The following is a 25304-nucleotide window of genomic DNA, read 5'->3' as shown; positions in this document are numbered from 1 at the left end:
TGAGCAGCATGGCCATGACCTATGTTTATAGTTGCCACTGTTTAATTTAGGGGGTGGGAGGCAACTGCATATCGCCAACTGAGGCCGAGAAACCAGGTGGAGAATCAGCGCCAGAGAAATAATCCGGGTGTCCTACTGTATTAGTAACAATCACTTGGCCGCGGCGTCGCCACCTCACCCACTGTCTCACCTGCTTGAAGACTCAGAAGGCGAAAGAGAGAAGATGAACTAACCGTCTAAACAGGTAAGTGCGATACGTACATGTGTGTGTTATAACAGCTCTGATGTAAAGACATGACGAGTGGTAAAAGAATCAAAGATTTCAAAAACATTCTTAGTACGATTCCTTTCACCAATTAAACATATTTTTATAATAATTAAAATTATAACATATAATTAAATCCTCTGGGCATGCTTTAATATGTTGAAACTAGAGTTTATACAATACTTATAGTTAGACAAAAACGCTCAGTCTCATGCCTTACATATACCAGGCAGCTAGGCACTTGGGTCAAACTTGGGTCAAACCGACCCACGGGTTTTTTTTCTACGATTCAGGATTACAGAAGGTCGCCGGCAATGAGTTCAATCACATGTGTACTGAGATGTTATAAAATATAAAAAGAGGAACATTAACACATGCAAAGAAGTTTACAAAAATAAAAAATAGTTATGATAAAGCGTGATACATTCAAAAGAAGATGGTTACCATTTGTAAGCATTAAAATTTTCTAGCATCTTAATATGAAAGGAGTATAATGGTCGTTTTAAATATATTTTGTTTAGTAAGTTAACTACATATTTCGATGATACTTGTGTGTAGTAAAATTACTGAGCTTTATCTACACACAGCTAGAGCCTACATTAAAGGCAGAACCCTCAGGGCCAGGTGCATGCACAGTCGCAGGGTGTGGAAGTGGGATTTGTGTTTTACCCCGAGCCAGCAGCTAATACTATATCACGGCAAGGCAACCAGCCAAGTAAACAGATGCCAAATGCAGAAAAAAAAACAGTGACCGAAACGGGATCTGATCCCAGGACACTTACTTCTCGCTGTATTGGTAACGGGCGCTAACTGTTGCGCCGCCTCCCACCTTGCGCGGTTTAAACACGCCGTCCTGAAAAATTCTTGTCTCGTGACCATTATTAAATCATCACCATCACTCAGAGAAGTAAAGGTTAAAGGTGAAGATAGTCTCTTAACTTTTGCTCCTTATGAAGTGTTAGAGACTAAATATCTCTCGGGACCTTCCTTTAGTGAGCGGGTGGAGGGAGGAACGGTATCCACCTCTCCTTCGCACTCACCTATTCTTTCCAACACTCCCTGGAGTCAAGTACCCATTGTCGACAGCTGAGTTCCTTTGGGGAAATTTTACTGTGACATACAGATATTGTGTCTCGTTTAGCTCCTAATTTACAGTCTACTTTTTTTACATTCATTAGTTTTCTAGAAAGTATTTAATGATTCACAGAAATTCCTCCACTCTAACGCCCCACCTCCACAGTTGGGATGTTTTTCATGCAAATGAGATGTAAGCAGCGCAAAACTTTGCTTTAATTACTTTGATTTGTACAAAAGCAACCTTTGCTTTTAGTTAGGGATCTGTAAAACCTTGCATACTATCGAGGTAAAAACTTTTATAAGAAGACACCGAGGCTTTTGGTTTGCAGTACCTTTTTTTAGCAAAGCAAAGTGAGAGAAGAATGGATGAGCTGTTTATGTGTCTGACACCTACGCTAACCGGATGTCTGGAATACGAGAAAGACAGACAGACAGACAGACAGACAGACAGACAGACAGACAGACAGACAGACAGAAAGACAGACACACAGACCGACCGTGACAGACACACACAAACAATTTTTTTTAATTTACACGATGTTTAGTTTTATGTTGTATAGATCATTGTGTTATTTCATGGCGCTCATCGTCACATGATGCTTCACTTTGAATTCCGTGCAAACTCAGTGTTTTTTTCAGTCACAAAAAGGAAGCCTTACAAATGATTGTTTGTTGGGTGAACTGGGAATTTTCCCTCGTCAAATTTTGCAAAATATATTTACGTGCTTTTTGTGTAGGTTGTGTATGGAACGTAAGAAAACAATATTTTTTGTCATGTTCCATTCGATGAGGTAGATGATGAATTTTATAAAATGTTTGTGTCCTTAACTTTTCTTAACGGTTTCTCAGAAAGTGCTGATTCTTGTATATTTTGTTCATCGTCGTAGTCAATTGATATTTCTCCAGCTTCATTAAGCAATTTTTTTTTAATTGCATTATTACCGTTTAAGTAATTTTTCTCTATATTTTTTAGTAAGTATTCATCTATACATTTTTCCGTATAGTCACCATCTGTTGCACATATAAGATTGTTATTGTGTGATTGTTAATATCTGATGTAATATCTGATCTGGGCTTATAGCTAGCAAATAAATAAATGAAAAGTTTAGTAAGCGAATGACTCCAAAATAAATTGTTTCGGGTTGAAAAGCATCCTCTAGCGAACAAGAATTTCCTCGAGGATATTTTTTGGAGAATGGGTGTTTACCTCTTATACTTTGCCCTCTTCATATTTTATTCAAGGGCGGGTGGTGTTCCTAGTTGGATGCCCCTCGCAAGTTTGTTACTTTTGGAGTCCAGCCAATTTCTGAAGCGTGTGTCCCTTAAGGTCAACGACAAGGAAGCAACTATTTCGCGAAAACATAATTACCGTAACACTAGCCTAGTGACACCACTCTCAAGTTAATGTGACAGGTATAAATCTGATGTATAATTAATAGCAGTAAGATATTTAAACACGCCTCTTCCTGCCACAGCATTTAATTGGGTGCAGATAAAACAACTCATGAAACACCACACACACACACGTCAATAGACCTCAAGAGACGTTTTAAAGGAGAATAAAATATGTTTCTTGCGAATACAGACTCACAGCTTATTCCAAGTAGAGTGTACATTCGGTTCTCTCAAACAACAATCATACAAACAAATCAATCTGGTTCATTATCATACCGCCATGTTTGCCAAGCGCTATCTTCTTAATTTTATTATCTATCAGTCCAACATATTACTTGAGTGTTTTTTTCTCTGACACTTTTATTTTGACTCTTAAGTCTTGAGTATTTAACACTTCATCACGTCTGCTTCGTGACATCGCAGCCGTTACGAACCTACAGCTTGTTTAGCGAGGATTGGCCACCCGGAACTCAGCTCTACCCGTGAAATCAGTTTTTTCCTCTGAGTGCGGCACTTGTTAACAGTGCACGATTCTTTGGCATAATTTAGTGGAATAAAGTTGGCCTTCAAAGGATAGTATTACGAAAACATGTTTTTCAACTCTGGTTCTGAGAATTGTTCGATCTCACTTGACCTATCGTAGGTTGGATCCTTAGAAACACAATAGCCTGATATCAACATCTGTAAACAACATTTTTGTGTGCTTGCTTGTGCAACAAGATCTGAACTCACTGATGTGACTCTCGCAATAAGTGTTGGAGGTATATCTTTGATGGCTGAGATTGTAAAATTTAAAATGTTTACTGAAGGATTGATGAAATATGGAACATATAATGATGTTCAGGAATATATAATCATAGAATGAATAAAAGTAAAATAAAAATGTTTGTTATTTTGCAGCAAAGCAATAGAAATTAAGTGAATCATTTAACATGATTGGCTACCTTATATTTATTTATTATTATAGGCATTTTATTGAAATTTGCATTAATAACAGGGTCATATGGAGATGAATACTGTGAAAACGTCTGCCACGAATTCAGATGTTGACAACAAGCAACAAGTAACGGTTCCAGAAGACAATCTTTCTAAAGGTAGGAATCATACACATTGCCAGGTTTACTTAGTAAGTAAAACGTTTGATGTCTACAGTTCCTGCAAAATTTTGTGTTTTCATCTTTTTTTATTGTAAGTGTCCCAGCCCAGAAAAAAGTGTAAGGGACAGTTGTAAGAATTTCAATATATCTCATCAATTTGTAATGTGCGTGTGTATGCAAATGAGATAGAGGGATAACAGATTATTATAATAATTTTCAGAATAAAAAGTAGCCTGAGACGAGTTAATGTGGCAATCTAAACACGTGTTATAATAGTTTATACAGCTCGAAAAAAGAAAGTAATCTCTAGTTTTCACATATCTTCGGTAACATATTTAAATGTTTATGATGTCTTCTGTCGCGGGTAAGTTCTCAGCCTCCACCCTACTCACACCCACGAGCTGCTATCACATTAATCGGTCATATGTTCACCCAAGGCGAGCATCAATGTCAATCTATCCTCATAGAACTAACATACACACGTATTAACGATACAACACAAACATGTTTTTAAAGAAGAGAACCTCAGAAGACCACACAACACAGCATGACACTAGACAAACAGGTCAAAGAGCGGTTCAACAGACCAACTACACGGTTGCTAAGTGGGACTTCATTTATTAATTGCCCCCCCCCCCTCGTCTCACACCCTCGCAGCAGGTCTAAAAATAAAATACACTCAAGTCTGACTAGGCTTAGAAATAAACAAGTGGTTAGAGGAAATGTCTACACAATGAGTCTCTTATTTGGCTGGATATTTTAAAAGTATAATGTAAGTGAAATGTTTATGTCTCAAGATAAAAAATGTGATGAAATGTTATTGGTAAAATATTTAGTGAATAATTAATGTTTTAACAGTTTATGATATTTTCTTTCAGCAACAAAGATCGTCTGTTTTAGAATGTACACAATTCTTTATAAAGATATCTTATTTGCCGGTTTGCTTTCTCACCAAAAACTAAATGTTGTTGTGTTCTTCAGGTAAATCAAGCCTCGTTTGCAAGATGCCGCACTGCTGTACATCTGTTAAAAACAAAATCATTGGTGCATTTGAAAGCTACGGCGTTCTTGTAGGCAAGTACCCTCTCCCATTTATCATCATCCCCATTGTGGTGTTTGGAGGTCTTGGATTCGGACTGTTCACCCTCAGTTTTGAAACAGACCTCGAGAGCCTTTATTTTCCAAGTAACAGTCGGGCAATAAACGATCGGCAGAAAGTTCGAGATCTTTTTCCTAATGTAAATAACATCAACTATGACTCCTTCGCCCAGAGTGATGCAGTCGACGAGGTGGTTTTGATGTTTCAGTCCAAAAACGGCGCAAGTATTTTTGAAAATAGTTCTGTTGATGAAATAAGGGAGATTGTAGCTAAAGTTAAGAATATTTCTGCGAACAAGAATGGACAAAGTGTGTCCTACAATGATCTTTGTGCCAAAGCCGCCTCCCAGTGTGTCGTCGAAGGAGAACTACTTGCTCTCTCCCGGATTTCAGGCATTGTTGTCGGCTGGTTTAATTTCATTTCCACGCTGGCTACCCCCCAGATCAAAAGAAACAGTTGACCTCTCATTTTACCTTTCTCAGGCAACGACGAATGATAGAAACATTCTCCAAGCTGCCGGAATCCTTAAACTGTCATTTAAACTGAGGGAAAATTCCAAAGAATGGATGGCAGAGTTTCTTAGCGCCATCGAGAAGACGTCGTCCAACTTCTCTAATATTTTGTACGGGACCACCGACTCTCTAAGCGAGGAACTTGACAAGGGAACCAAAGGTGACATTTACCTGTTTTCTTTGACCTTCACCCTCTGCATCACCTTTGCCTCCGTGGTTTCTTCTGGAGGAAACCCAGTGTCCACCAGGGCGATGCTGGCCAATGCCGGGGTGCTGGCCGCAGGACTGAGTGTTGTAGGGTCTCTGGGACTGGTCAGTCTGTGTGGTGTCAAGTTTGTCAGCCTCGTCGGCATCATGCCTTTCCTAATCATAGGTAAGTTATGAAGTCTTCAACAACTTCCTATTGGCTGCCCCACAATGTTACTGTTCATTGCTTCAAAAAGTTTTACAACCCTATCTCTTCCAATCTCCAAGTAAACTCCACGTTCTAAATGATCACTTACTATGATTGACTTTTACTGAGATGTTTAAATTTGCTGATTTTTTTAAAAAATACCAAAAGCTTTACATTCAAGTTAAGATACCTTGCTACTGTTATTACTTGTTAATATTACATCGATTATAAAACATTCTTTAAACTGGTATTATTCTACACAGGTATAGGTGTTGATGACATGTTTCTGCTGATGTCTTCATGGAGTGAGGCCATTTCTGAAAAGATATTTGTTGATAGAAAAAGTGCAGTAGCAGCTCATCTTGGTGCAACTTTCGCTAGTGCCGGCATCGGTATCACGGTTACATCGCTGACAGACTTCGTGACTTTCATCATCGGGACAACTTCTACATTCCGGAGTGTGACAAACTTCTCAATTTATACAGGTATGCATTATGCATTGTATTTCCAAAGCCATTAGCATGTAGTGTACGATTATATGTTCGTATCACAGTAAACGAAAAGCTTTTCATAAAAATGTGCATGTTCATGCCACCAATACAAAAAGGCAACAACCTTTCTCCAGGATGCAGAAACATAGACCAGCATAGACTACAATGACTAACTCAAAGCATATATGTAGCTAATTTGTTATCTTTCCACCTGGCTTTTTATGCTGAAAGTTGCATATATTCTATATGGTATCAGTCGTTACTCATGTCGCTCATTGTTTTGTCCTCCCATTATTTATCTAAAAAAAATTTAACGAAACATAGATGTTCCTTGCTGTGATCGGCAAAGCAGTGAGCGTAATCAATTATTTAATTTCATATTTCAAACTTTGAACTGCGAATAACTGTGCAGGTGTGGCAGTACTTTTCTGTTACATTTGCCAAGCCTCATTCTTTGGAGGATGTCTCTCTCTACACACTCGGCGAGTACTGTCCCAAAGGCACTTCCTGACCTGCATGAAAACAAAGAGTAGAAAAGAGCTGAAAGAGAAGGGAAAGTCATCCTGCGTAGCTGTAATCTGCGGAGGATCGATTCCCCAGTCTCCACGCGATGATGAAAGCATCTGCGAGAAACTTCCTCGTCTGACGATACCTAAGCTGGTCATCAACTCCGTGGGCCGCGTTGTCATCATCGTCGGCTTTTTGGGCTACCTTGCAGCGTCCATCTACGGGGTCATCAACCTTCCACAGGGTCTAGTCCTCTACAACCTTGTACCAAAGTCATCTTACTACCATTCCTTCCTCGTCTTAAACGAGGAACATTTTCCCAGCCACCTACCCGTTGCTTTTGTCGTAGATGGACAGGTTGATTATTCTGGAAATGATGGCGATCAACTCCGATTGCTCATTTCATTGGCTCAGAACTACAGTCTGATGGTTCCTAACTTCCAGCGCTGCTGGCTGACCGATTACGTCACTTCCGCATACTATTCCAACACGTCATTCGTGAATAACCTTAGAGACGTGTTTCTACCAGCCAACCCGTTGTACTACAATGACGTCATCCTCGACCCAACGAACACGTCCATCATTGCCTCGAGGTGCTACGTGGTGTCCAGGTCGATCAGAAGTCAGTACGACCTGGCCGATGTGATGACAAGGATGAGATCACTCGCTGATGACTCACCTTTACATGTCTTTGCTTACCAGCAGGTAGTGTAGACATGCGTGTAGACATGAGTGATAATTCAGAAGACTTTCTTAATAAATGGGAAGGTTTAGAAATATTCTGGCTCTCTTTAGTTCTGACTGTCTATTACACACATACGAAAAACACATATCGAAATGACTACACACCTAGAAATTAGGAATCAATCTATTTTTTTTTAAGTTTTGACTCATTTTAGTAACATATATGTTTAGATATTAAGCAATCACTAAGATTCAAAGGTAGTCTTGTAATCTTTCAGTCATTGGCATGTTAAATACTGCGCATATTACGGGGACAAAAGTATTCGTAGTGTGTACATCAGGTGTTCAATCCTACTTTATTAATAAATTTGAAAGCTGAATATCTTTGGGAGTAGAATACATCTTATGTTGACCTTTCATTTATAGTTGTTTTTTTTGTTTCATAGTCTTTCGTTGCTCTGGAGCAGTACCTTGCTGTTTTACCGGCTACACTTCAGATGGTGGGAGTTGCCATCGCAGTTATATTCGTCGTCTGCGTGGTTTTCCTCCTACACCCTTTCATGGTTGTCTTGGTAACCATCACTGTTGCCATGATCCTAGTGGGCATCTTCGGCTTCATGTACTACTGGGACACGCCTTTGTCGTCCATCACCATGATCCACTTAGTCATGAGCGTCGGCTTCTCCGTGGACTTCTCTGCGCATGTCTGCTCCGCCTACCTGGTGTCTGACGCAAGCACGCGCAAAGAGCGTGCGCATGACGCCATCAGTCACGCGGCCAGTGCCATTTTTAACGGCGGCGTGTCCTCGCTCCTGGGAGTCATCCTGCTGGTGTTCTCAGACTCCTACATCTTCATCTCCTTCTTCAGGATCATGGTGCTGGTCATCGGCTTTGGTATGCTGCACGCCGTCCTCTTCCTGCCAGCGGTGCTGTCGCTGATTGGTCCGCAGAACAGTCAGATCGGTGCTAGCGCCCCCATGACAGACTCAACTGGACAAAGTGATGACATTACTATGACTTCTTGCAAGAACGCACCAACTGGACATGGGAAAAGTGATAACAATGATATCACACGTTCCAAGAACGCACCAGGTGGACAAAACCCAGCTGATGACAATTATGATACTTCTCGTGAGAACGCAGCAGGAGAAAGTGGACAAGACAAAGAGACCTATAAAAATTTAGTTCATGAATGCAAAACCATCAAAGAAGCAAATCCGTCTCTTAACTCCGCAAATGAAATTTATTTACAGCCAATCTCAAAAACAGGTTTTAAGCAAAATAACGGACACGCTGAAGAGAAACAACTTAAACCCGAGGAATATTTGGCATATGATGGCAAAAACACTATTATTATTTCGCTGTAATAATATAAGAAAGCAGTGATATTTCTGCTTTGTCTGCACATGTTTTCCAGAATGTTGAACATAAAACAGCACATGTCGCTAGAAGAGACTTTGTGAAAACAGGAACACAATAATAATCTATGACAGTTTTTCTTTGTTTAATCATGAGATGTGGTCTTCTACTCTATTAGTTATCGTTCTTGCATATTTTTATGAAAATTCTTATAGACTGTGATAATGATTGTTGTTTTTTACTTACAGTATATATTAAACATCTTATTTATTTTAAATTAAGATAGCTTTTAAAAGGTCAATGTCTAGTACCAAAGTAGCAGAATGTATTGCAGGACTGGTCTCCATGTAGCTGTGAGATAAATACAAATCCCTGGTCGCCAATCTCAAGTTTAAATTTGGTCTGAAATTTCAGCTTGCCAATTAAAACCAGAGGCTAAATTTTCATTACGAGGGAGGCAGACTAACGAAAGATATATTCTCATCCTTTCTTGTCTAAACTTAACATCAGACGATGTATTTGAAACGAGAATGGGTTTTCCACAGAATGAATGTCTGATCCTTTTTATCAAGCATTAAAACTCATCATGGAACAGAACATTATCAAACTGTTATCGTTGCTTTACATCTTTTAATTCTAACATTTCAGTTCCCTGTCATGCAAATTCTCATCTATACACGACAACATAAAGCCTACCATCACACATTTCTGAATTCGAATTGCTTGACTAATGTCTAAGAACACCCTGAGTAGAATTTCTAAATGCAGAAAATCCAAACCGTTACAAGAGTAACTTTGAAAGCTTCCCCACACTTCATACTTTGATTAACATTTAAATCAGATGCACTGAATGGAAAAGACCAAAGCTTGCTTGATTACTTGAAAATTAAATGAAATGGTTACTGTTATTTCCAGAACAATCACTACGCTAGTATTTGGCAGAAACGATTCAGACGGACTGGAATGCATCATAAAATAAACTCATTTATTTCCACTTAGTGTAAAGGAAATGCGCTTTACCTTTGTTATTAGTATTTTTAGCATTTACATTTATTTAACAGGACATAAACTTATTATTATTCATATTAATATTATAAGTAGTAGTATTTTATTATCTCAATGTTAAATGTAATCTGAACATTTCAAATACCTGGCATAAAAACAGTTCTGCTATCTACTTGTTTTAGTACTACTGAATAAAAGAAAAGAAATTATTCTCTTACATTCTGGTTTCTATAGATGTCTTTTTCAGCTAATTGGCTAGTTAACTATTTCTATGTAAATAAAATAATGCTTCACATTTTTTTACGATCATATAGCTCGAGAAATTAAAATGTTATCAAACTAATTTTTTGCTGGTTAATTTTAATTTGATTGACTGTGATAATTGAATTGTTTGCATATACATCGCGTCCATAATGAAACCTGCGCTCCCTACATTTTCTTCTCAGTTATACTGCCTTTTAAAATGCAAATTATTTCGCTTATATACATGTCAATCGTAGTCACATGATTCACAAATCTTTTAGCACTCTCAATATAAGCACTGCCTTCTTCGATGTGTAGTTTTATAGCCTCATATTGCCGTATAAATGTTGACCATTTAGTAGACAATTTTGTGTAAAACTTGGTTTGATGTAAAGAAGACGGGAAAGGAAATAGAAATGACAAATTCCATTATAGTCTCAAAAGTTATTACTGTCACAAGCTGACACTCACCTCTCGCGGTATGACACTTCCACACAAACACAGAAACCATGACAGGATATTACATATTCGATCAAACACGGTTACACAATAAAAACACGTTTATCTCGTAAAAATCGATAGTTTTCCGACATGATGATGTCCTTATTTATAATAAGTATAGGATTACCCATGATAAACATATGTCTATCCTTCATAATTAATATTCCCCTACCATCATGTATTCATAATAAACATCGGGTGACTTGCAATAAACATGTTTTCAACCTCGACACGCCTGTGCATTTTGTTCAATGACAATTAGTTCCCACAGCAACCCACCTGATCCATTTGATAAAATTTACCTGTGTTCATAGTCAAACGGAAATTCATGGAGGTTAAAATAGGAAATAGTCTACTCAGAGGTGACTCAAGGCTAAAACAGTTCCACTTCCTTGCTGGCTGTATTTACATCTGCAGGTATGTGCTCATATAAATACATATTTGAAAAACTCTCAAATCAACAATTTTTATATAAACAACTATTATGAAGATAATGGGCAATAAAATCTACGTGTGAATGCGTACCTGTATGCGAGTATGCGGGCTTTTCTTGCATACTAAAACCTTTATATGCTCTTTGCTCTACAGAAGAAAATAGTTTGCTTTTTAAATTTTTTTTAATTGAGGAATCAAAATTTAGTGATTTTAGTAAAGAAGGGGAAAAAAAGAAGTGCTTCAAATGTGAAAAAGGAAAGGGCAAGTGATCGAATCTGAGGTAAATCATGATAGAGTTTAAGATTCAGTTCTAGTTTTCCGGGGATTCAAAAATGAATTGTATGACGAATGTGCGAAATATCTTACACACGATGTCTCTCTGATATTCTGTTTAACTATATTCTCTTCTTTTAAAAATCATTTGAAAGAAAAATGGCATGTTTGATTATACAACACTTGTTCTATCTTTTGAGCTGGGTACTTAAGGTACATTTTAATTGTCATACAGAAAAGAAAGAAAGAAAAAAGAATGTTAAGAAACAACGTTTAATCACAGAATGTTTGTATCTTTAAATAATTAAATTTTATCTTTTTTTCCAGGAAATGGAGAAGATGATGATCATTGCAAAGTATGTTTTCACATCTTAAGTTTTATATATCGTCAACCTTTTACTTGTCCATCAGACATTCTTATACCTGAAAAAATATGGCCTAGCTTTTCTATAGTGACCTGCTGAAGGATGTGTTCACAACTCTGGTTTTAACTATTACCTTAAAAAGTTATTAATATACACCGAGTTTCTATCACCTAACACTTTATATGATGGCATTTTACTATCAAGAAACAGAACCTAAACACGACTTACTAGTCGTTACTAACTTGAGTTTGACAGTTGTTCTAGAGCGACTTCATCCACCTTAGGAAGCACCTGTGAATTCCCCTCTACAGAGAATCTAAACGAAGAGGAGTCTACACCAACCAAGGTAGTCCCGACATGTCACAAATATTGCAACCATCTTTCTTTCTTTTTTGTCTTTACTTATTATTTATTCTGTATGCACTATAAGTACCAAACCCAAAAGATAGAATGTTAAATTTGCCATGTAATGTCTTTCCTTCTTTGATCAAGGTGATCTAGAGATAATACGCGGCTCCAGCAGGAATACGAACCAATACACACAGCTGAAGAACTCGATACAACACTCGTCGGTACTAAGTTTTGCATGTCCAGAAATTTTAATTTCGATGTCACCCGCAACTGGCATTAAATAACAGCCGATATGCCTCTTCTTCTTCATCGCATGCTCTTAAAAATTTCCTAAATGGCGAAGCTTCTAGAGTTTTAGACTATAAGCCGTCTACACGCTGATCCAGGTGGAAAACTTTTGTGTACATTTTTAAGTATTTCAAAACAGCTAAATCAATTTTTATTTAACTTGTAAAGGTCGTTCGATAACTTGAGAGTGAAATGATAGAGACCAAACTTTTATTAGCGCCATCTTTTTTCCGAGGATTTCTTACCTTCCCCATCCCTCTTTGTAGTCGGACATTCAGCCCCGACAGTTTGGATAAGTATCCAACCGGTTCCCTTATGACAAAGAAGTCCACAGTCTCCATAGATGAATGAATAGTAATGTAAGTCAGCAAATAACGACCGCAGGCAAATGACGACGAAGTCAAATAACAAATGCGTTACTCAACTATTCCACGACACTTTACCTGCCTAGCCTAATTTTAACCCACGCATAAATCTCAAACATCATCATCATCATCATCATCATCATCATCATCATCATCATCATCATCATCATCATTTTCATCATCATCCCTTTGACTCAATCACCAAGCATGTCGACCTACCCTGGTCTGGTGGTAGCTGTCGTCGTAGAGACCAGAATAGACGCTGCAGCGGTCATGACGTGCATGTTGGCCGGTCATATTGTTGCCTGAAGTAATTTGTCTCTTCCTTTATGTTTACCATCCAGTTCTGTGCATGCCGATGTTTGTAGCATAGCATGTATTTCAACAACTGACTGTTATTGTTGCACAAATTAAAGAAATATATATCTTGTCAGGTAAAATGCATTTCTTTTTAATGTTCCTCCACTATCAGTGAAACACGTTATTTTGTCATGAAAACAGTTTACTGGATTGAAAAATTGTGCTGCCTATGTAAAGTTTGCTCTTGCTTTAATATATATTGTTGTTTAGTTAAACGTTTTTGTGTATATTGCTACTGCAGATCCTCATGGAGTCTCTAAATATCAAACACATGATCGCTGACAGTATATTTGAAGGCATTGGCTATTTGAATTATGAAAAAAAATTTTGGGACGTGAACATTCATGTAAAGGGCCAGAGATTCTGTTGCCACCGTGTACTTCTGGCTTCTGTTTCAAAATTTTTTGAGAATAATCTGGCGCCTGATAATAAGAAGAACTATCCTTTCAATGTTTTCATCATCAACGACAACGTGACTCCTCAACTGTTTGGCTCTTTACTAGAGATCCTGCACACAGGCAAAGATCCTGTAACCGTGGAGTCAGTGAAAGATTATTTGAAGATGTCTGCCTATCTCCAGATCGACTTCCTAACGAAGTATTGTGAAAGTTTTCTTATGAACAATTTTACAGCTAATAATGTATTAAGTTTTTGGAAGTTTGCTCAAGCCCACAGTTTGCCAAATGTGGCTAAAATCTGCTACACGTGGGCTGCTGAACACATCGACATACTACCACAGGACGAGTTGCTCAGCCTCCCCAAGTCCATGCTCCTCATTATCCTGTCCCTTCAAAAAAAGCTCAGCATGGACGCCGTCTGCCAGACGATCTTATCTTGGGTGGAAATTGATCTTGACAAGAGACAGACTTACCTGGAAGAGTTGCTTCCTTTTGTTTGTTTTCCACACCTGAGTCCATCGTATTTGTTTGACTTGTCATGCAATCTCCGGTATCAGCTGAACGATGTTCTATGTGGTGAGACATTTTAAATGTGTAAATAATCGATAAACAATTAGCAGCAAATTTATTATACCAACTGGTATTAGTAGCCCTCGTCAATAGTCTGCAATAAATTTAAATATACAAGAAAAACCTTTCATGCCTGTGTTGTATTCATTTAATAATCACAATGTGAAAAGATACATAAATAGATTACCAGACGAGAGGTTTCGGTTTGTTTAGTAGCGAACAAGGTTTAGTCGAGAGCACACGTGTATACATAGACAACAAGCTCATTTGTTTCATGGCATTTCATCTAAATTTATTCTGTCTAACGCAGGTGGCATAAGTCAAGGTGTCGAGTTCTATTTGAAAGGTATCTGCGGCAATGATGCCAATATTCAGATGCAGATTCTGGCCCAGCAAACTGTGAAGCTACAGCTACCTGATATAGCACCCTGTTGTGTGGCTATCGGGGTAAAAACTGAAATGAATTCCTCACCACAAGGCATTTATACGATTTCTACCAAGACTTGTTGTCCATTAGCACCTGTACCTAAGAACCCAGGGCTGCATTTTGCAAGCTGCACATGGCAAAATGCGATTTACCTCAGTGGCGGGGTAACGCAGCCCAACTTCTTTGCTGTATACAGACCAGGCGACAATCAGTGGCAAGAGCTGCCTGACCTGCCTGGCAATGGTCGTGCACAACATGCAATGGCCGCTGTCAACTCCTGCATCTACGTCATTGGAGGATCGCTTAGTAAACGGCGGTTTCCCAACAACAGACAACCATCTAGTGTCTTGAAGTACGACTTGAAATCCTCTACGTGGCATGATTTCTGCATCCTACCAGAAGATGTGCTTGAAGCTACAGCTGCTGTTCTCGGTCACAGGATTTACCTTTTTGGTGGGGTGAACTCTGACCTTGTGCAGTGTGTGGATACATGCGGGTGCAGTGCCTATACAGCAGGTTATCTTCCCTGCACGCTCACACTACGCGCCCTTAGCAATGGAGGAATCATTTACGTTGTTCTGAGCCCTAAGGAAATTTTGAGAATGTGGGAAACATTTTGACATGGCTGAGAAAATAGAAGAGAGCTTGGCTGTACAAAAAGATGGAAACCTTTCTCAGGAATTGCCTGTGTGTGTAAGTAAAAATATTTAGTAATGTAGCTTATCTGTCGTTAACTAGTACAAAGCTTTCCTCAGTCACAGTTTCTAAATGAATGAATGTTTTCCTTTTCTTCCTTCTTCGACCTGTCAGCCACTCTTTGGTTTTCTCTCGGTAAATATTAGGGATTGGGTGACTTTGTTACCATGTGTAGATAGAATTACCATTACAAGAGTGGCATCAGAGGTGTATAAACTCTCGACTTCCTTTTCCCACATATTATCTGGCATCGGATGTTCCAGTCATAGGGCAAACATGTTTGCAGAAATCTTGGTCAAACTTACACTATCGGGGTAGGTCGTTCGTCTGCGAGAGAAAATCATCGAGTGAACAGCCAGTCCACTTCTTCCTGTGAGCAGAATTCACGTTTTGGTTTAATTACCACAGAAAAAGACTTGAAAAGCCTCAATACGCCATTAGCCATCGCCTTTGTCACTAATTTCTCCACCTTCAAAGATAAAACTCTCTACAGTGACAAAAAAGTAGTATATTAGTATGCAGTATAGTAAAAGTAAAGGTTATAGCGTCCAAAAATAAGAGATCTTGTTTAACTCAGTATTTCATGCATTCATGCAGGACCACGGGATGTTTAGTTGTTGTACAGCAAAACAATGGAACTCTCTCCCTTTCCATATCCGCAACTTACCTGCTATTGAACAGTTGCTCTAAAACACACCTCTTCTGTAAACATTACTCCTAACAACCTTTTCCATAATGCTTGTCATTTTTCACATCCTTCATTTTGCAATATCATGTTGCACTCAGCTCTTGTTCTTGTTATTTGGTTCCTCTTTGTGTTTTCTGCATTGATTTTATTCTTTGTTTAGTACAGTTGATTATTCTTTGAGAGTTTATATGTTATTTGTTTGTTTTCCTGTCCCTCGTATGTTGTCCATGTTTCATTCTTGTTCTTAAGCGCTAAGAGCATGCTCCCTAGGAGTAAATGTATGCTCTTTACAAATTTTGCTTTTTATTATTATGGTATTATTTTTATTATTTTCATTATCAACATTAAGCATCCTGAGACGTCATCATCATTACTATAAACAATGATGCGAGTGGATTTGCACTGATGAATTCTATTTGTTTCAGGAAACAGTTTCATTTGTTCAAATCAAAACGGTGAGTACGTGACCTCATATGTTCCTTGCTATAATGATTACTATGATTATTATGCTTATGATTAAGCTTATGTTTACGACGATGATGATGATGATGATGATGATGATGATAATGATGATGATGATGATGATGATGATGATTTGTTATCAGCAAGCAGTGCTCGGATTTTTTCCTGAGCAATGCTACTTTTCTGCTTGCCTGCTCGATGGTGTGATAACTATGGTTAGCGGACGAACTGACCAGGGTCAGCTACGCACTACTATAGAAAGCATCGATATTGAAACTGGTGATCGCTGCTGTGAACCGATTGACCTCGAGGGTCTGGTCGCTTGTGGTCTTCATGTTCTGAATGTACCGCAAGTACATGTCATGGAAGGCAAGTTTATCAACAACTGTACCATTAAGAAGATCTTATTGTTCTGTATGCAGCTTAAGTTATAAAAAGAAGCATGAAGCTGTGTGTTTAAAGGTAAGCTCAAGGCTGTGATAAGGCTGTGGTGACGGCCAAAACGTTTTAAAATTATATTTAGTCACGATTGTAGTGCACGAGAGCAACACAGGAGAAATAATTTATTCGTTTCTCACGTAATTACCACTAATTAGCTCTATTTCTGTATCCGATGTTTCTAAAAATCGAAAAAATCCAGTGAAATCGACCTTTGTGTCCTTCCGCCGAGTAACCACGATAGCTTCCCGAGATGGTCAAGCAGACGAGTCTGGGTGTGACGTCAGTCTGGGTGTGACGTCAGTCTGGGTGTGACGTCAGTCTGGGTGTGACGTCAGTCTGGGTGTGACGTCAGACAGAGACGTACAGCAAATGTCTGTGATCATTGCTAGGGTTTGAACTCGTGATCCGCGGTGTCTCGTGGGTTAATTTCGGTTTTAAAGTGAACTTTTTAAGTCACAGTTTTAAAAAATATAGTAAAACAGTCTGTCTCACTTGGTAGGCAGTCTCGGTCATATGTCATAAGGTCACGTGACGGAGAAGGATAGTTCGACTTAAGCAAACAAAAGAGTTTCGTGTAATTTATCTTATTAAGCACGACATTCTACAAAACATCCAACTTCTTCTATATTAACAGAGACGAAAATAAACGAGATTCAAGTGGATCCTGCTCTTTACGAAATTCTAAGCAGTTTTTGTTTTTGCCTTTACAATCCTTTTAACAGCCAGATAGCTATTTTCAAGTTAAGTACAGTCTAATGCCACGTTTGAATCGGAGTTAATAATTTTTAGAATTAAAGACGAATACTAGTGTTAATGTCTTTAGAACTATTTTTGGAAAATGATTTCAAGAAAGAGAGAAAGAATTCTGTTAAAATACATACATGTGATGTATATCAGCTGCATATCAATATGCATATCATCATTACATAATTATATTTGTATTGAATCACTCTGTGTCACTAATAGTAGGATACGTAACTCTGACAGTTCCAGGAGAAAGTCAAGAAAGCTCAGAGTCTCCAGACAATACTTCCCCATCGCCACCTGTCCTCTTGAACTCTGCCACAGGTATGACAAGCGAAAAGCATCAGTCATTTTAGTCTCTTTGTAAACCACTTTTAACAGCATTTACATATTTAAGATATTGCATTTGTCGTGGGGAAATAATAATTGCTGGACTATAACAATAACTCCATCCAGATTCACAGCTGCTAAAATATTTAATACATTTCAGAAATTATAATATTTGAGAAGAATTGCCAATGTGCACTGATGTTGCAAGGTGGGGGGCGTGGGATTCTTGTTTCAGCAGACGATAGCACTGTGATACAGCCACAGGAAATGTGAACATTTTATAGAGCAATGGAAATAGTTTGCTGGTAAAAAATGAAATCAGCACAGGACCTAAACCTGGCTGAAGAAATAGAGAAAAAGGAGAATGATTGATGTCTGACCAATGGGTGTGGGATGAAAAAAAGGGATGACACAAAGAAGAAGAAGATACCGGAAAGCAAATGCTTCGAATCGGACGTTAAAACATTGCATAACAATAACTAAGAATAGTACTACATTTAAAGGAAGTCTTAATGAAGACTTTTCCTTCTGACACCTCCCCTTTATATTTGGAAACAGATGTTTTAAAGTTTGATTGATCTGTAATTATGTGCACTGACTCAATTTTTGTTATTCCAAACGATCGTGTTATGTGGCCAGATAGACTGACGTTCGGCCGTTTGATGATATTTATGTTCGATTTCATTATCTCAACTATAAATTGAACTAAGTCGATATACCTTTTCTGATATTTTTTGCTGCTAAAAACAGCTTACTCTGATAAAGCTATTGTTTGTTTTCATGACACATACTCTGTATTTTTGTTTATATTTGTACTCAACATTTGTAATGTTAGTGTCTAGGTTTAGCCATTTTTGTCTTTTGAAAAACAGGATTACTGGCTATTTTTTATTATTCGTGTTAAATGTATCAATTAGTTTGCTTTTTAGCAGTCTCGCTTTTCAATGAGCCTTTTGTATGGGTGCATTTGCAAGTCCTCATTTTCGTTCTACTGGTTTACTTTTACATTCCTATTTTGATAAATATTTATGGTTATCTCATAGACGCCTAAAATATTCATTAATCAATTACTAGCGAGGAAATAAGTCAACTATAACTTTACAGTAGCTACTCCAGTACATGTAAAGTTTGAAAACTTGTTAAAATGAACGGACTGATTATTTCTCATAATGTCTCTAGTCTTTCACTGTACTTGTCAGTAAAGGAAAGAGAGGTGAAGAGATTTACTGTCAGTGCAGCTTTATATTTTATGTTTTCTATGTTGATTGTATCAATGTTGCTGGACAGACGTCAGACGAAAAAACTATTTCTAACTTCGCTCAGTTTTGCCGATAGCTATATAATATTAGAGTTCAAATTAAAAAAAATATATATTTGCATAAAACTTTCTAGGGTGACCTTTTAATGCCCGACCCTAATATCGCTCTGAAAGCTCGCAATTAATAATGCTTGAGCTTCCCTCCAGCTCCTGTTTCCCTACCCACGCACCTACCCACTCTTTAACCCCCTCTTCATCGAGGACGACCAGCAAGGGCAGAAGCGGATCTAGTTTTACACAAAACACAATTCAGATACGAAGGAGGCATTAAGGGGCGAGTAGGGTCGACATGTGTCACATCCTGCTTCGTGCCGCTAAGGTTTATGGGGCTTTGCTCGTCCCCACAGACAACACTGAAAAATATTCTTATACACGAAAAGGTCGTTCTCTTGTAAGTTCTACTAACAGTCACATAAAGACACTCCTTTGCGTGTTGCAGCTTGACTTCATTAAAGTCGAACCCAGGCTGACGAGATACGGCGTGCTTTGTCACGTGGTCTGACTTTTTGTTACGATAGTGTTTCTGGTAAAGACGTGCAGTGATGAGAAAACGAAAGGACTTGTAAAATGTTGTGCTCAGTCACCTGTATTTATTTATAAGATAGTTACAGTTTCCATAGTTTAAGATAAGTATTAAGTTTAATAATTTTAGGGTGGGACTGCTTAGTCTCATTGACGTTTGTGTATTTTAAATGCTGAATATCCTGAAAAAAAACTGGAGATCGCTTTTTTTTTGTTTTTGTCAATTTATCAAATTGTTAAATAGTAGTACTTTTGTCGACTTTGTTTGTTAGTAAATACAATTCTTGAAAGTTCATCAATATATATGACTAAAGATGTAAACATGTAAAACAATTTTTTCCACTACATTACATTCGAGCAGGGTCTTTTTCTTGACGAGTCCTTTATAGCATCAGATATTTTTAAATTTTGAACATCTGGATAATCATCATTATAGTTGTAGCGGGATATGGCGGAGATACATCATTTAACAGTGTGATCCAGTCTCTGACTTCTTTCAACATTGTTTTTTTCAACATAATAACTAAGCAGCAGCTATTGTTGTTTGCTTATTATTATCCAGACTGCTTTGCGTGGTAGTTATTGTGTGTCTGAAGGGAAGGTATCAGTTATCTTCTCCTATACTAACCCCTGAATACTTCCCGCTTCTACAGATGACCTGTAATGACAAACTAAATTAGCTAATTAAACACTGACCACAAATCATCGATAGCATGAAGGAAGTGCATTCAATGGCGACACAGTATCACATCCTGGTCCATGACAGGATTTAGGGACAAGTGATATAAGGCCTATACAGACCATCCTGTAACTTCTGGTTAACAGCCACTTAAGCATAAGTACTTGTTAAAGCTATAACATATTTATAACCCTTTAATTTCTGACCTATTACACTTGCATGGATTTTACATTATAGTTCAGTGTTACAGGGACGGGTACGTTAACACCCTTATTTAGCCAGTGGTCTGAGCTGAAATAAATTACATGATCCTAGACTGAATAAAGAGTGAACGATGCTCTAAAACTTTCTTTTTCTCGTTTTTTTTTCTCTAATTTTGTTTGTGAAGAGGGTTAAGCTGTCTACAGGACAAGATAAGGCGCTATGCAAGAAAACACTTAGTATTATTTATTATCGTTAAATCTCTCCTCGCCTGTCAGTATTTCATTTCACACTCAATATCTAAAGGTGGGGCAAGCACTAGGTTGTGCCAAGCACCTAGATACCTGAGTTGGACACCCATGATGACATCGAGAAGAAAAAGAGAATCAGAAGAGAGATGAGAGTGGTTGTATATTTTGCGACTATTGCCATGTGATCAGACGAGCTGAATGTAGGAGACATCTCGACCTCGCCACTAGGAGACTTGTTCACCTACTTGAACTGTGTTTATGAGATCATTGTGTTTGTTCTTTATGGTAAAGCCAACAGGGATATGTGTGTGCCCTCCTCGTGTATCAGACATTGAAAGTCTGTGTCTAGGTTTTTCCTCTCTCGCACATTTTCAATATTTCCTTTACAACTAGAAGGATTGTGTGCAAAATCTGTGTGACTATCAACTGAAATATAAACAAAAAAAAATTAACGCTTACACAATTCAAATACAGCAACATTTATAAGTAACGACTAAACTATTAATTTATATAAAAAATATAGCTAAACAACTTAGAATTTCAATATAATAAAAATATATTTCTAATTCATCTTTAACATAAAAGAGGCGATATTTCACACAATATTTTTTAATTGATTTCGCTAAAGATACCATTTTGTGTTTTTGTTATCTATTACCAGTGTAAACCGCCTTTTTAGTTACTGCTTTTGGTTGAAGACGTTTCACCGATGCCCAGGTAAAGACTTATCACCACCATAAACCGTGAAACCATAGTCACACTCGTAAAAATCACGTTGACCAACCTTAGATTTTTTAAACCAATCAATTCCCTCGCCCACAATCGCTCTGAAGAAATTTCCAGAAACGGATGTAATTTTATGCTAAACAGAACTCAGCTGCATGGGGGGACATTCATGAGGGTGCATGCCTGAACGATACCACATCCTGCTTTGTGTCAAGATTTATGGGGTGTTTCTCGCACCCGGAGGTTCCCACCGAAGCGTAATTTTGCACTCGCTTGAAATGAAACTTCTATAATTTCACATGATTAACAGTCAGTTGAAGAAACACTTGAACCTCTCCTAGCATGAACATAACAGTCGTGCTAACTAGATACAGGGTGTCTAGACACGTGGTGAATCCTGTTTGCCATTTCTGGCAAAGCATTGGGAAAAAAAACTGCTTTCACTCTACTTGCAGTTACGAAAAGCACAGTTCGAAATGTCTTTTTGTTACCTGAGAGTATAAACCTTCAGGTATTTCAATATAAAAATAATTTAATGAACTGAGTTTTTATGGAAGTGCTTGTTAAGTTGGAGAGACGTTTGTGTATTTTATGTGATTGGAGAAAACATCTATAATCTGGATTAAGTCATTTTGCTGTTTTTGACAAGGAACGATACTAATTTCGAATTTCATTTGTCAGTGAAAGAACGCAGACAATCATAAAAGATACGGAGGTGGACTTTTCCAAGATGAGGGCATTTCCATCCACTACAATAAATTAGTTGACCCGTTTACAGTTATCTACAGAAATAGTAAACCAGAGCAACTGGTAACCTGATCAAAGACGGTTTATCGTTCAGGAAATAAATCAAAACAGTCGTATCCTGGTTTCGCAGAAAGGTAATTTCTTGTCTGCGTTGGATGTCAACTTTATAGAGGGCTTTGTTTTAGCATGCATGATAGGAATGATAACAACAAATGTTCCAAAACTGCAGATTGTCCTTGGCATCTTTTAGTAAGATGTTATCGCCTGTTTGTGTGTTTAACACCCCACTATTGTCTTCTAGTCGGCTTAAAGGAAGCCCAAATATTTTGCTGGGCTGAAGGTCGACTCTAGGCATTATTCCTAGACTTTTGTCAGCTCAAAGTTTTTATTTCTTTGTTTTATTTGTCCACCTCAGACAGGATGTACATAACAAGTCTACTAGGACAGACAGCTTGTTTAAAGGGTTTAGAAAGATAATATCACAACTAGCTCTGGTTTCATCTCATGACCTCATCCAGACATTTATAAGGGTAGAAATGGAAAGAGTTAACTGGGATCAACCATCAAATGAAAATAATGAATCCAATATCTGTCAAAATAAGAAACTTTTAACTGATGCATCATGCAATGCCCTTATTTTTAACGATAATTCATGGCTAAGGCGAGAGAAAAAAGAACCAAAAACATATCAAACAAGAATTAAATGTTATCTCTAATAATATCAAATTTGGTAAATTAAACGAAATTAGCTTAGTTGAAGATAAGAATCATCGTGATTGTTAAAAAGGAAAACACTACGGGCAAAAAAAATAAAATCCCAAAAAGGTGATTGTATGCTGCTGGAGCAGTAATACTAATCATGTAAAATGTAAAATCATCAATGAATCATAGTGCAGACTAGCTTGAGAGTAAACAACCATCCTAGAAATAAATCAGACGCACAGGGTCAAGCAGAGTTACTGTCCAACAAATGAACAACACATAAAAGCTACAAATAAACAACACATTACAACTTCTCGGTCTCTGTTCTTCGTCCCCCATAATTTATGACAGGACTCGGATGTCCGTCATGTGGCGGTGACTTCACATTCTTGTCGCAATGGCTCTGCTCTGGTTGTGAGCCCCGGAAGGATGGAAAACAATGCAATAAAGCAATAAAATGCACCACGTGACAGCCACACACACACACTTGTCGCGTGACAAACTAAACAAGTCAATAAATGTGCCTAGAGACATTGTAAAATTTGCAGTTAAAAAAACTCCGTATTTGTATGTGATAAGTCATGAAATACGCTTAAATCAAGCTACTGATAACTAATAAGTATTTCAGTAGTATCTAAACATGTTCTAATAAATACAAGACATTGAATATAAGCCTAATCAATTAAATACGCATACCTTTATTACATTTATTATATGTTGTCATTACTCTTGTACCCTGAAAAATCATAAATTGAATAGCATTTGGGGAATTTTAATATACAAGTAATTATATTGAACTATTATTATAGAGTATGTACTAGTATACGATACTAGTACGACTATTAGTAAATTATACTACTACTTATAAAGCTACATGGGCTATAAAATACACAGCATCTAATAGCTAAAACTAAACTTTTGTGCACGTTCTTTATTATCTTTGTTATTTATATGTTATTTTAATGATATACGTTATTACCTCTGAAAGAGTTGTCTAACGACCATATTTTATTGATACATTCTAAATAATAGAATAATAGAAGTCCCCTTAACCAGCATGATCACGTGACATCGGAAGGTGGAGTAAAGGGTACACACGACTATCTACATAAGACTATGAAATAATAAATTCTGGGGGATTTTCTTTAGAGACGGTTCTTTTACAATATTTCTTAGATTTGTAACCGCAGTAGGGTCTGATTCTGTAAACCTGTGGATAAATAAATGATTACATAAGGGAGAAAACACCGGAATCTTACCAATTGGTCCAATGTGGATTACCTCCCTTAAAAGACTGAACAAGTCAACCAATCAAGTATTTTGCTGTTTGAAAGTAGGCGAAGTAATAGTTGATCAAGCGCCATATTGATGTGCGTTACCGGTTACTGAATTTGACATGTATATGTACTCACACAACAGAAAACGAGAGGAAAACAGTAAGTACTATTTAAATTCTAATGTATATTCTAATAATAAAATATATGCTTGTTTGCTACTTAACTTTTGTATATATTGTGTAAATAATTTTTTTCCTAATGTCTGACTGTTGACCTACTTACTAATTTGTAAATTTTCTATCCCATACAGTTACTATATTTTATTTAATTTTACTACAATAAAACAGAACCTATGGTTCTTAAAATTAACACCATGCAAATATCCTCAAAATGCTTTTTAAAACGGAGTGTCATAGTTCTTTTCTCTTTTTTTGTATGTTAATAGATACACATTTTTAAAAACATCGCTTAAAATTTCCCTCGCAGTCATTCGCCTCTCCGTCAGGCTTGACTAGCAGCCGCTCGGGCTCCACGAAGCGTAGCGAATGAGTGTCGGCGCGTGATTCAGTTTTGACCCACCCTGCGCAGTGGCGTATGGGCCGGTTGTACTGATATTTACTGCCTAGGGGTAGCATCTGAGAACACATTGCTCTGTGCGTGTAATGAATACATAAGGGAGACAAGTACTGCTACCTTTAGGAGTTCTTACACTATAGCTTAAATTACTTCCCTTCAACAGCTGAAGGGGGGGGGGAAAAAAAGTCAACCTACTCGGTAGCGAATTCGTTAACGTTCGTCAAAAATCGATAGCAAATTTTCTAGATGCAAGCGCCAAGTTTTAAATTTTTGTGCTAATCCTCAATAATGGTCGAAATTAGAGCTGAAAAAGGAAATGATTTCATGAAGGTGGCTTGCGTTTGTCGGAATATGTGATGCTACCTTCTAGAACTTACGCGTCAAAAAAGTTTAAATGCAACTCCGTTTATATTGGAAGCCTGTGTATTTCCTTTATTTCTTATGGAAAAAATTGTTTCGGATAACGAACAGCTTTCCAGAATG

General features: G+C 37.6%; 2 protein-coding genes across 6 annotated transcripts; both read left to right on the top strand.

Annotated features, from left to right (window-relative positions):
- Positions 1 to 102: 102 nt before the first annotated feature.
- On the top strand, positions 103 to 10220 carry LOC112568107 (patched domain-containing protein 3-like). 2 transcript variants are annotated; one of them, XM_025245205.1, is made up of 6 exons: positions 103 to 244; positions 3735 to 3831; positions 4816 to 5818; positions 6103 to 6324; positions 6743 to 7542; positions 7968 to 10220. In XM_025245205.1, the coding sequence occupies exons 3-6, from the start codon at positions 5233 to 5235 to the stop codon at positions 8886 to 8888; spliced, it is 2529 nt and encodes an 842-aa protein (XP_025100990.1). In that variant the 5' UTR covers positions 103 to 244; positions 3735 to 3831; positions 4816 to 5232; the 3' UTR covers positions 8889 to 10220. The 2 variants fall into 2 exon arrangements, with proteins under 2 accessions (XP_025100990.1, XP_025100991.1); XM_025245206.1 differs by lacking the exon at positions 103 to 244 and adding an exon at positions 3475 to 3498.
- A 760-nt stretch (positions 10221 to 10980) lies between these two features.
- On the top strand, positions 10981 to 18827 carry LOC112569605 (ectoderm-neural cortex protein 1-like). Of its 4 annotated transcripts, none has more exons than XM_025247439.1 (8): positions 10981 to 11046; positions 11665 to 11693; positions 11958 to 12048; positions 13308 to 14040; positions 14345 to 15154; positions 16271 to 16300; positions 17736 to 17816; positions 18061 to 18827. In XM_025247439.1, exons 2-5 carry the CDS (start codon positions 11668 to 11670, stop codon positions 15079 to 15081), a joined length of 1587 nt encoding a protein of 528 aa, XP_025103224.1. In that variant the 5' UTR covers positions 10981 to 11046; positions 11665 to 11667; the 3' UTR covers positions 15082 to 15154; positions 16271 to 16300; positions 17736 to 17816; positions 18061 to 18827. The 4 variants fall into 4 exon arrangements, with proteins under 4 accessions (XP_025103224.1, XP_025103225.1, XP_025103223.1 ...); XM_025247440.1 differs by having other exon boundaries at positions 18058 to 18827; XM_025247438.1 differs by lacking the exons at positions 17736 to 17816; positions 18061 to 18827 and adding an exon at positions 16451 to 16670.
- Positions 18828 to 25304: the final 6477 nt, after the last annotated feature.

Source organism: Pomacea canaliculata, linkage group LG7 (assembly GCF_003073045.1).
Source record: "Pomacea canaliculata isolate SZHN2017 linkage group LG7, ASM307304v1, whole genome shotgun sequence".
NCBI lineage: Eukaryota > Metazoa > Mollusca > Gastropoda > Architaenioglossa > Ampullariidae > Pomacea > Pomacea canaliculata.
The sequence above is the reverse complement of the archived record's forward strand: the minus strand, read 5'-3'. Positions and strand labels throughout refer to the sequence as shown.

Coding starts and splice junctions, on each gene's coding strand:
- LOC112568107 (XM_025245205.1), top strand. CDS start 5,233: ATGGACAAAGTGTGTCCTACAATGATCTTTGTGCCAAAGCCGCCTCCC. Junction 5,819..6,102: donor CATGCCTTTCCTAATCATAG/GTAAGTTATGAA, acceptor TATTCTACACAG/GTATAGGTGTTGATGACATG. Junction 7,543..7,967: donor ATGTCTTTGCTTACCAGCAG/GTAGTGTAGACA, acceptor TTTGTTTCATAG/TCTTTCGTTGCTCTGGAGCA.
- LOC112569605 (XM_025247439.1), top strand. CDS start 11,668: ATGGAGAAGATGATGATCATTGCAAA. Junction 11,694..11,957: donor AAGATGATGATCATTGCAAA/GTATGTTTTCAC, acceptor TGAGTTTGACAG/TTGTTCTAGAGCGACTTCAT. Junction 14,041..14,344: donor GCTGAACGATGTTCTATGTG/GTGAGACATTTT, acceptor TGTCTAACGCAG/GTGGCATAAGTCAAGGTGTC.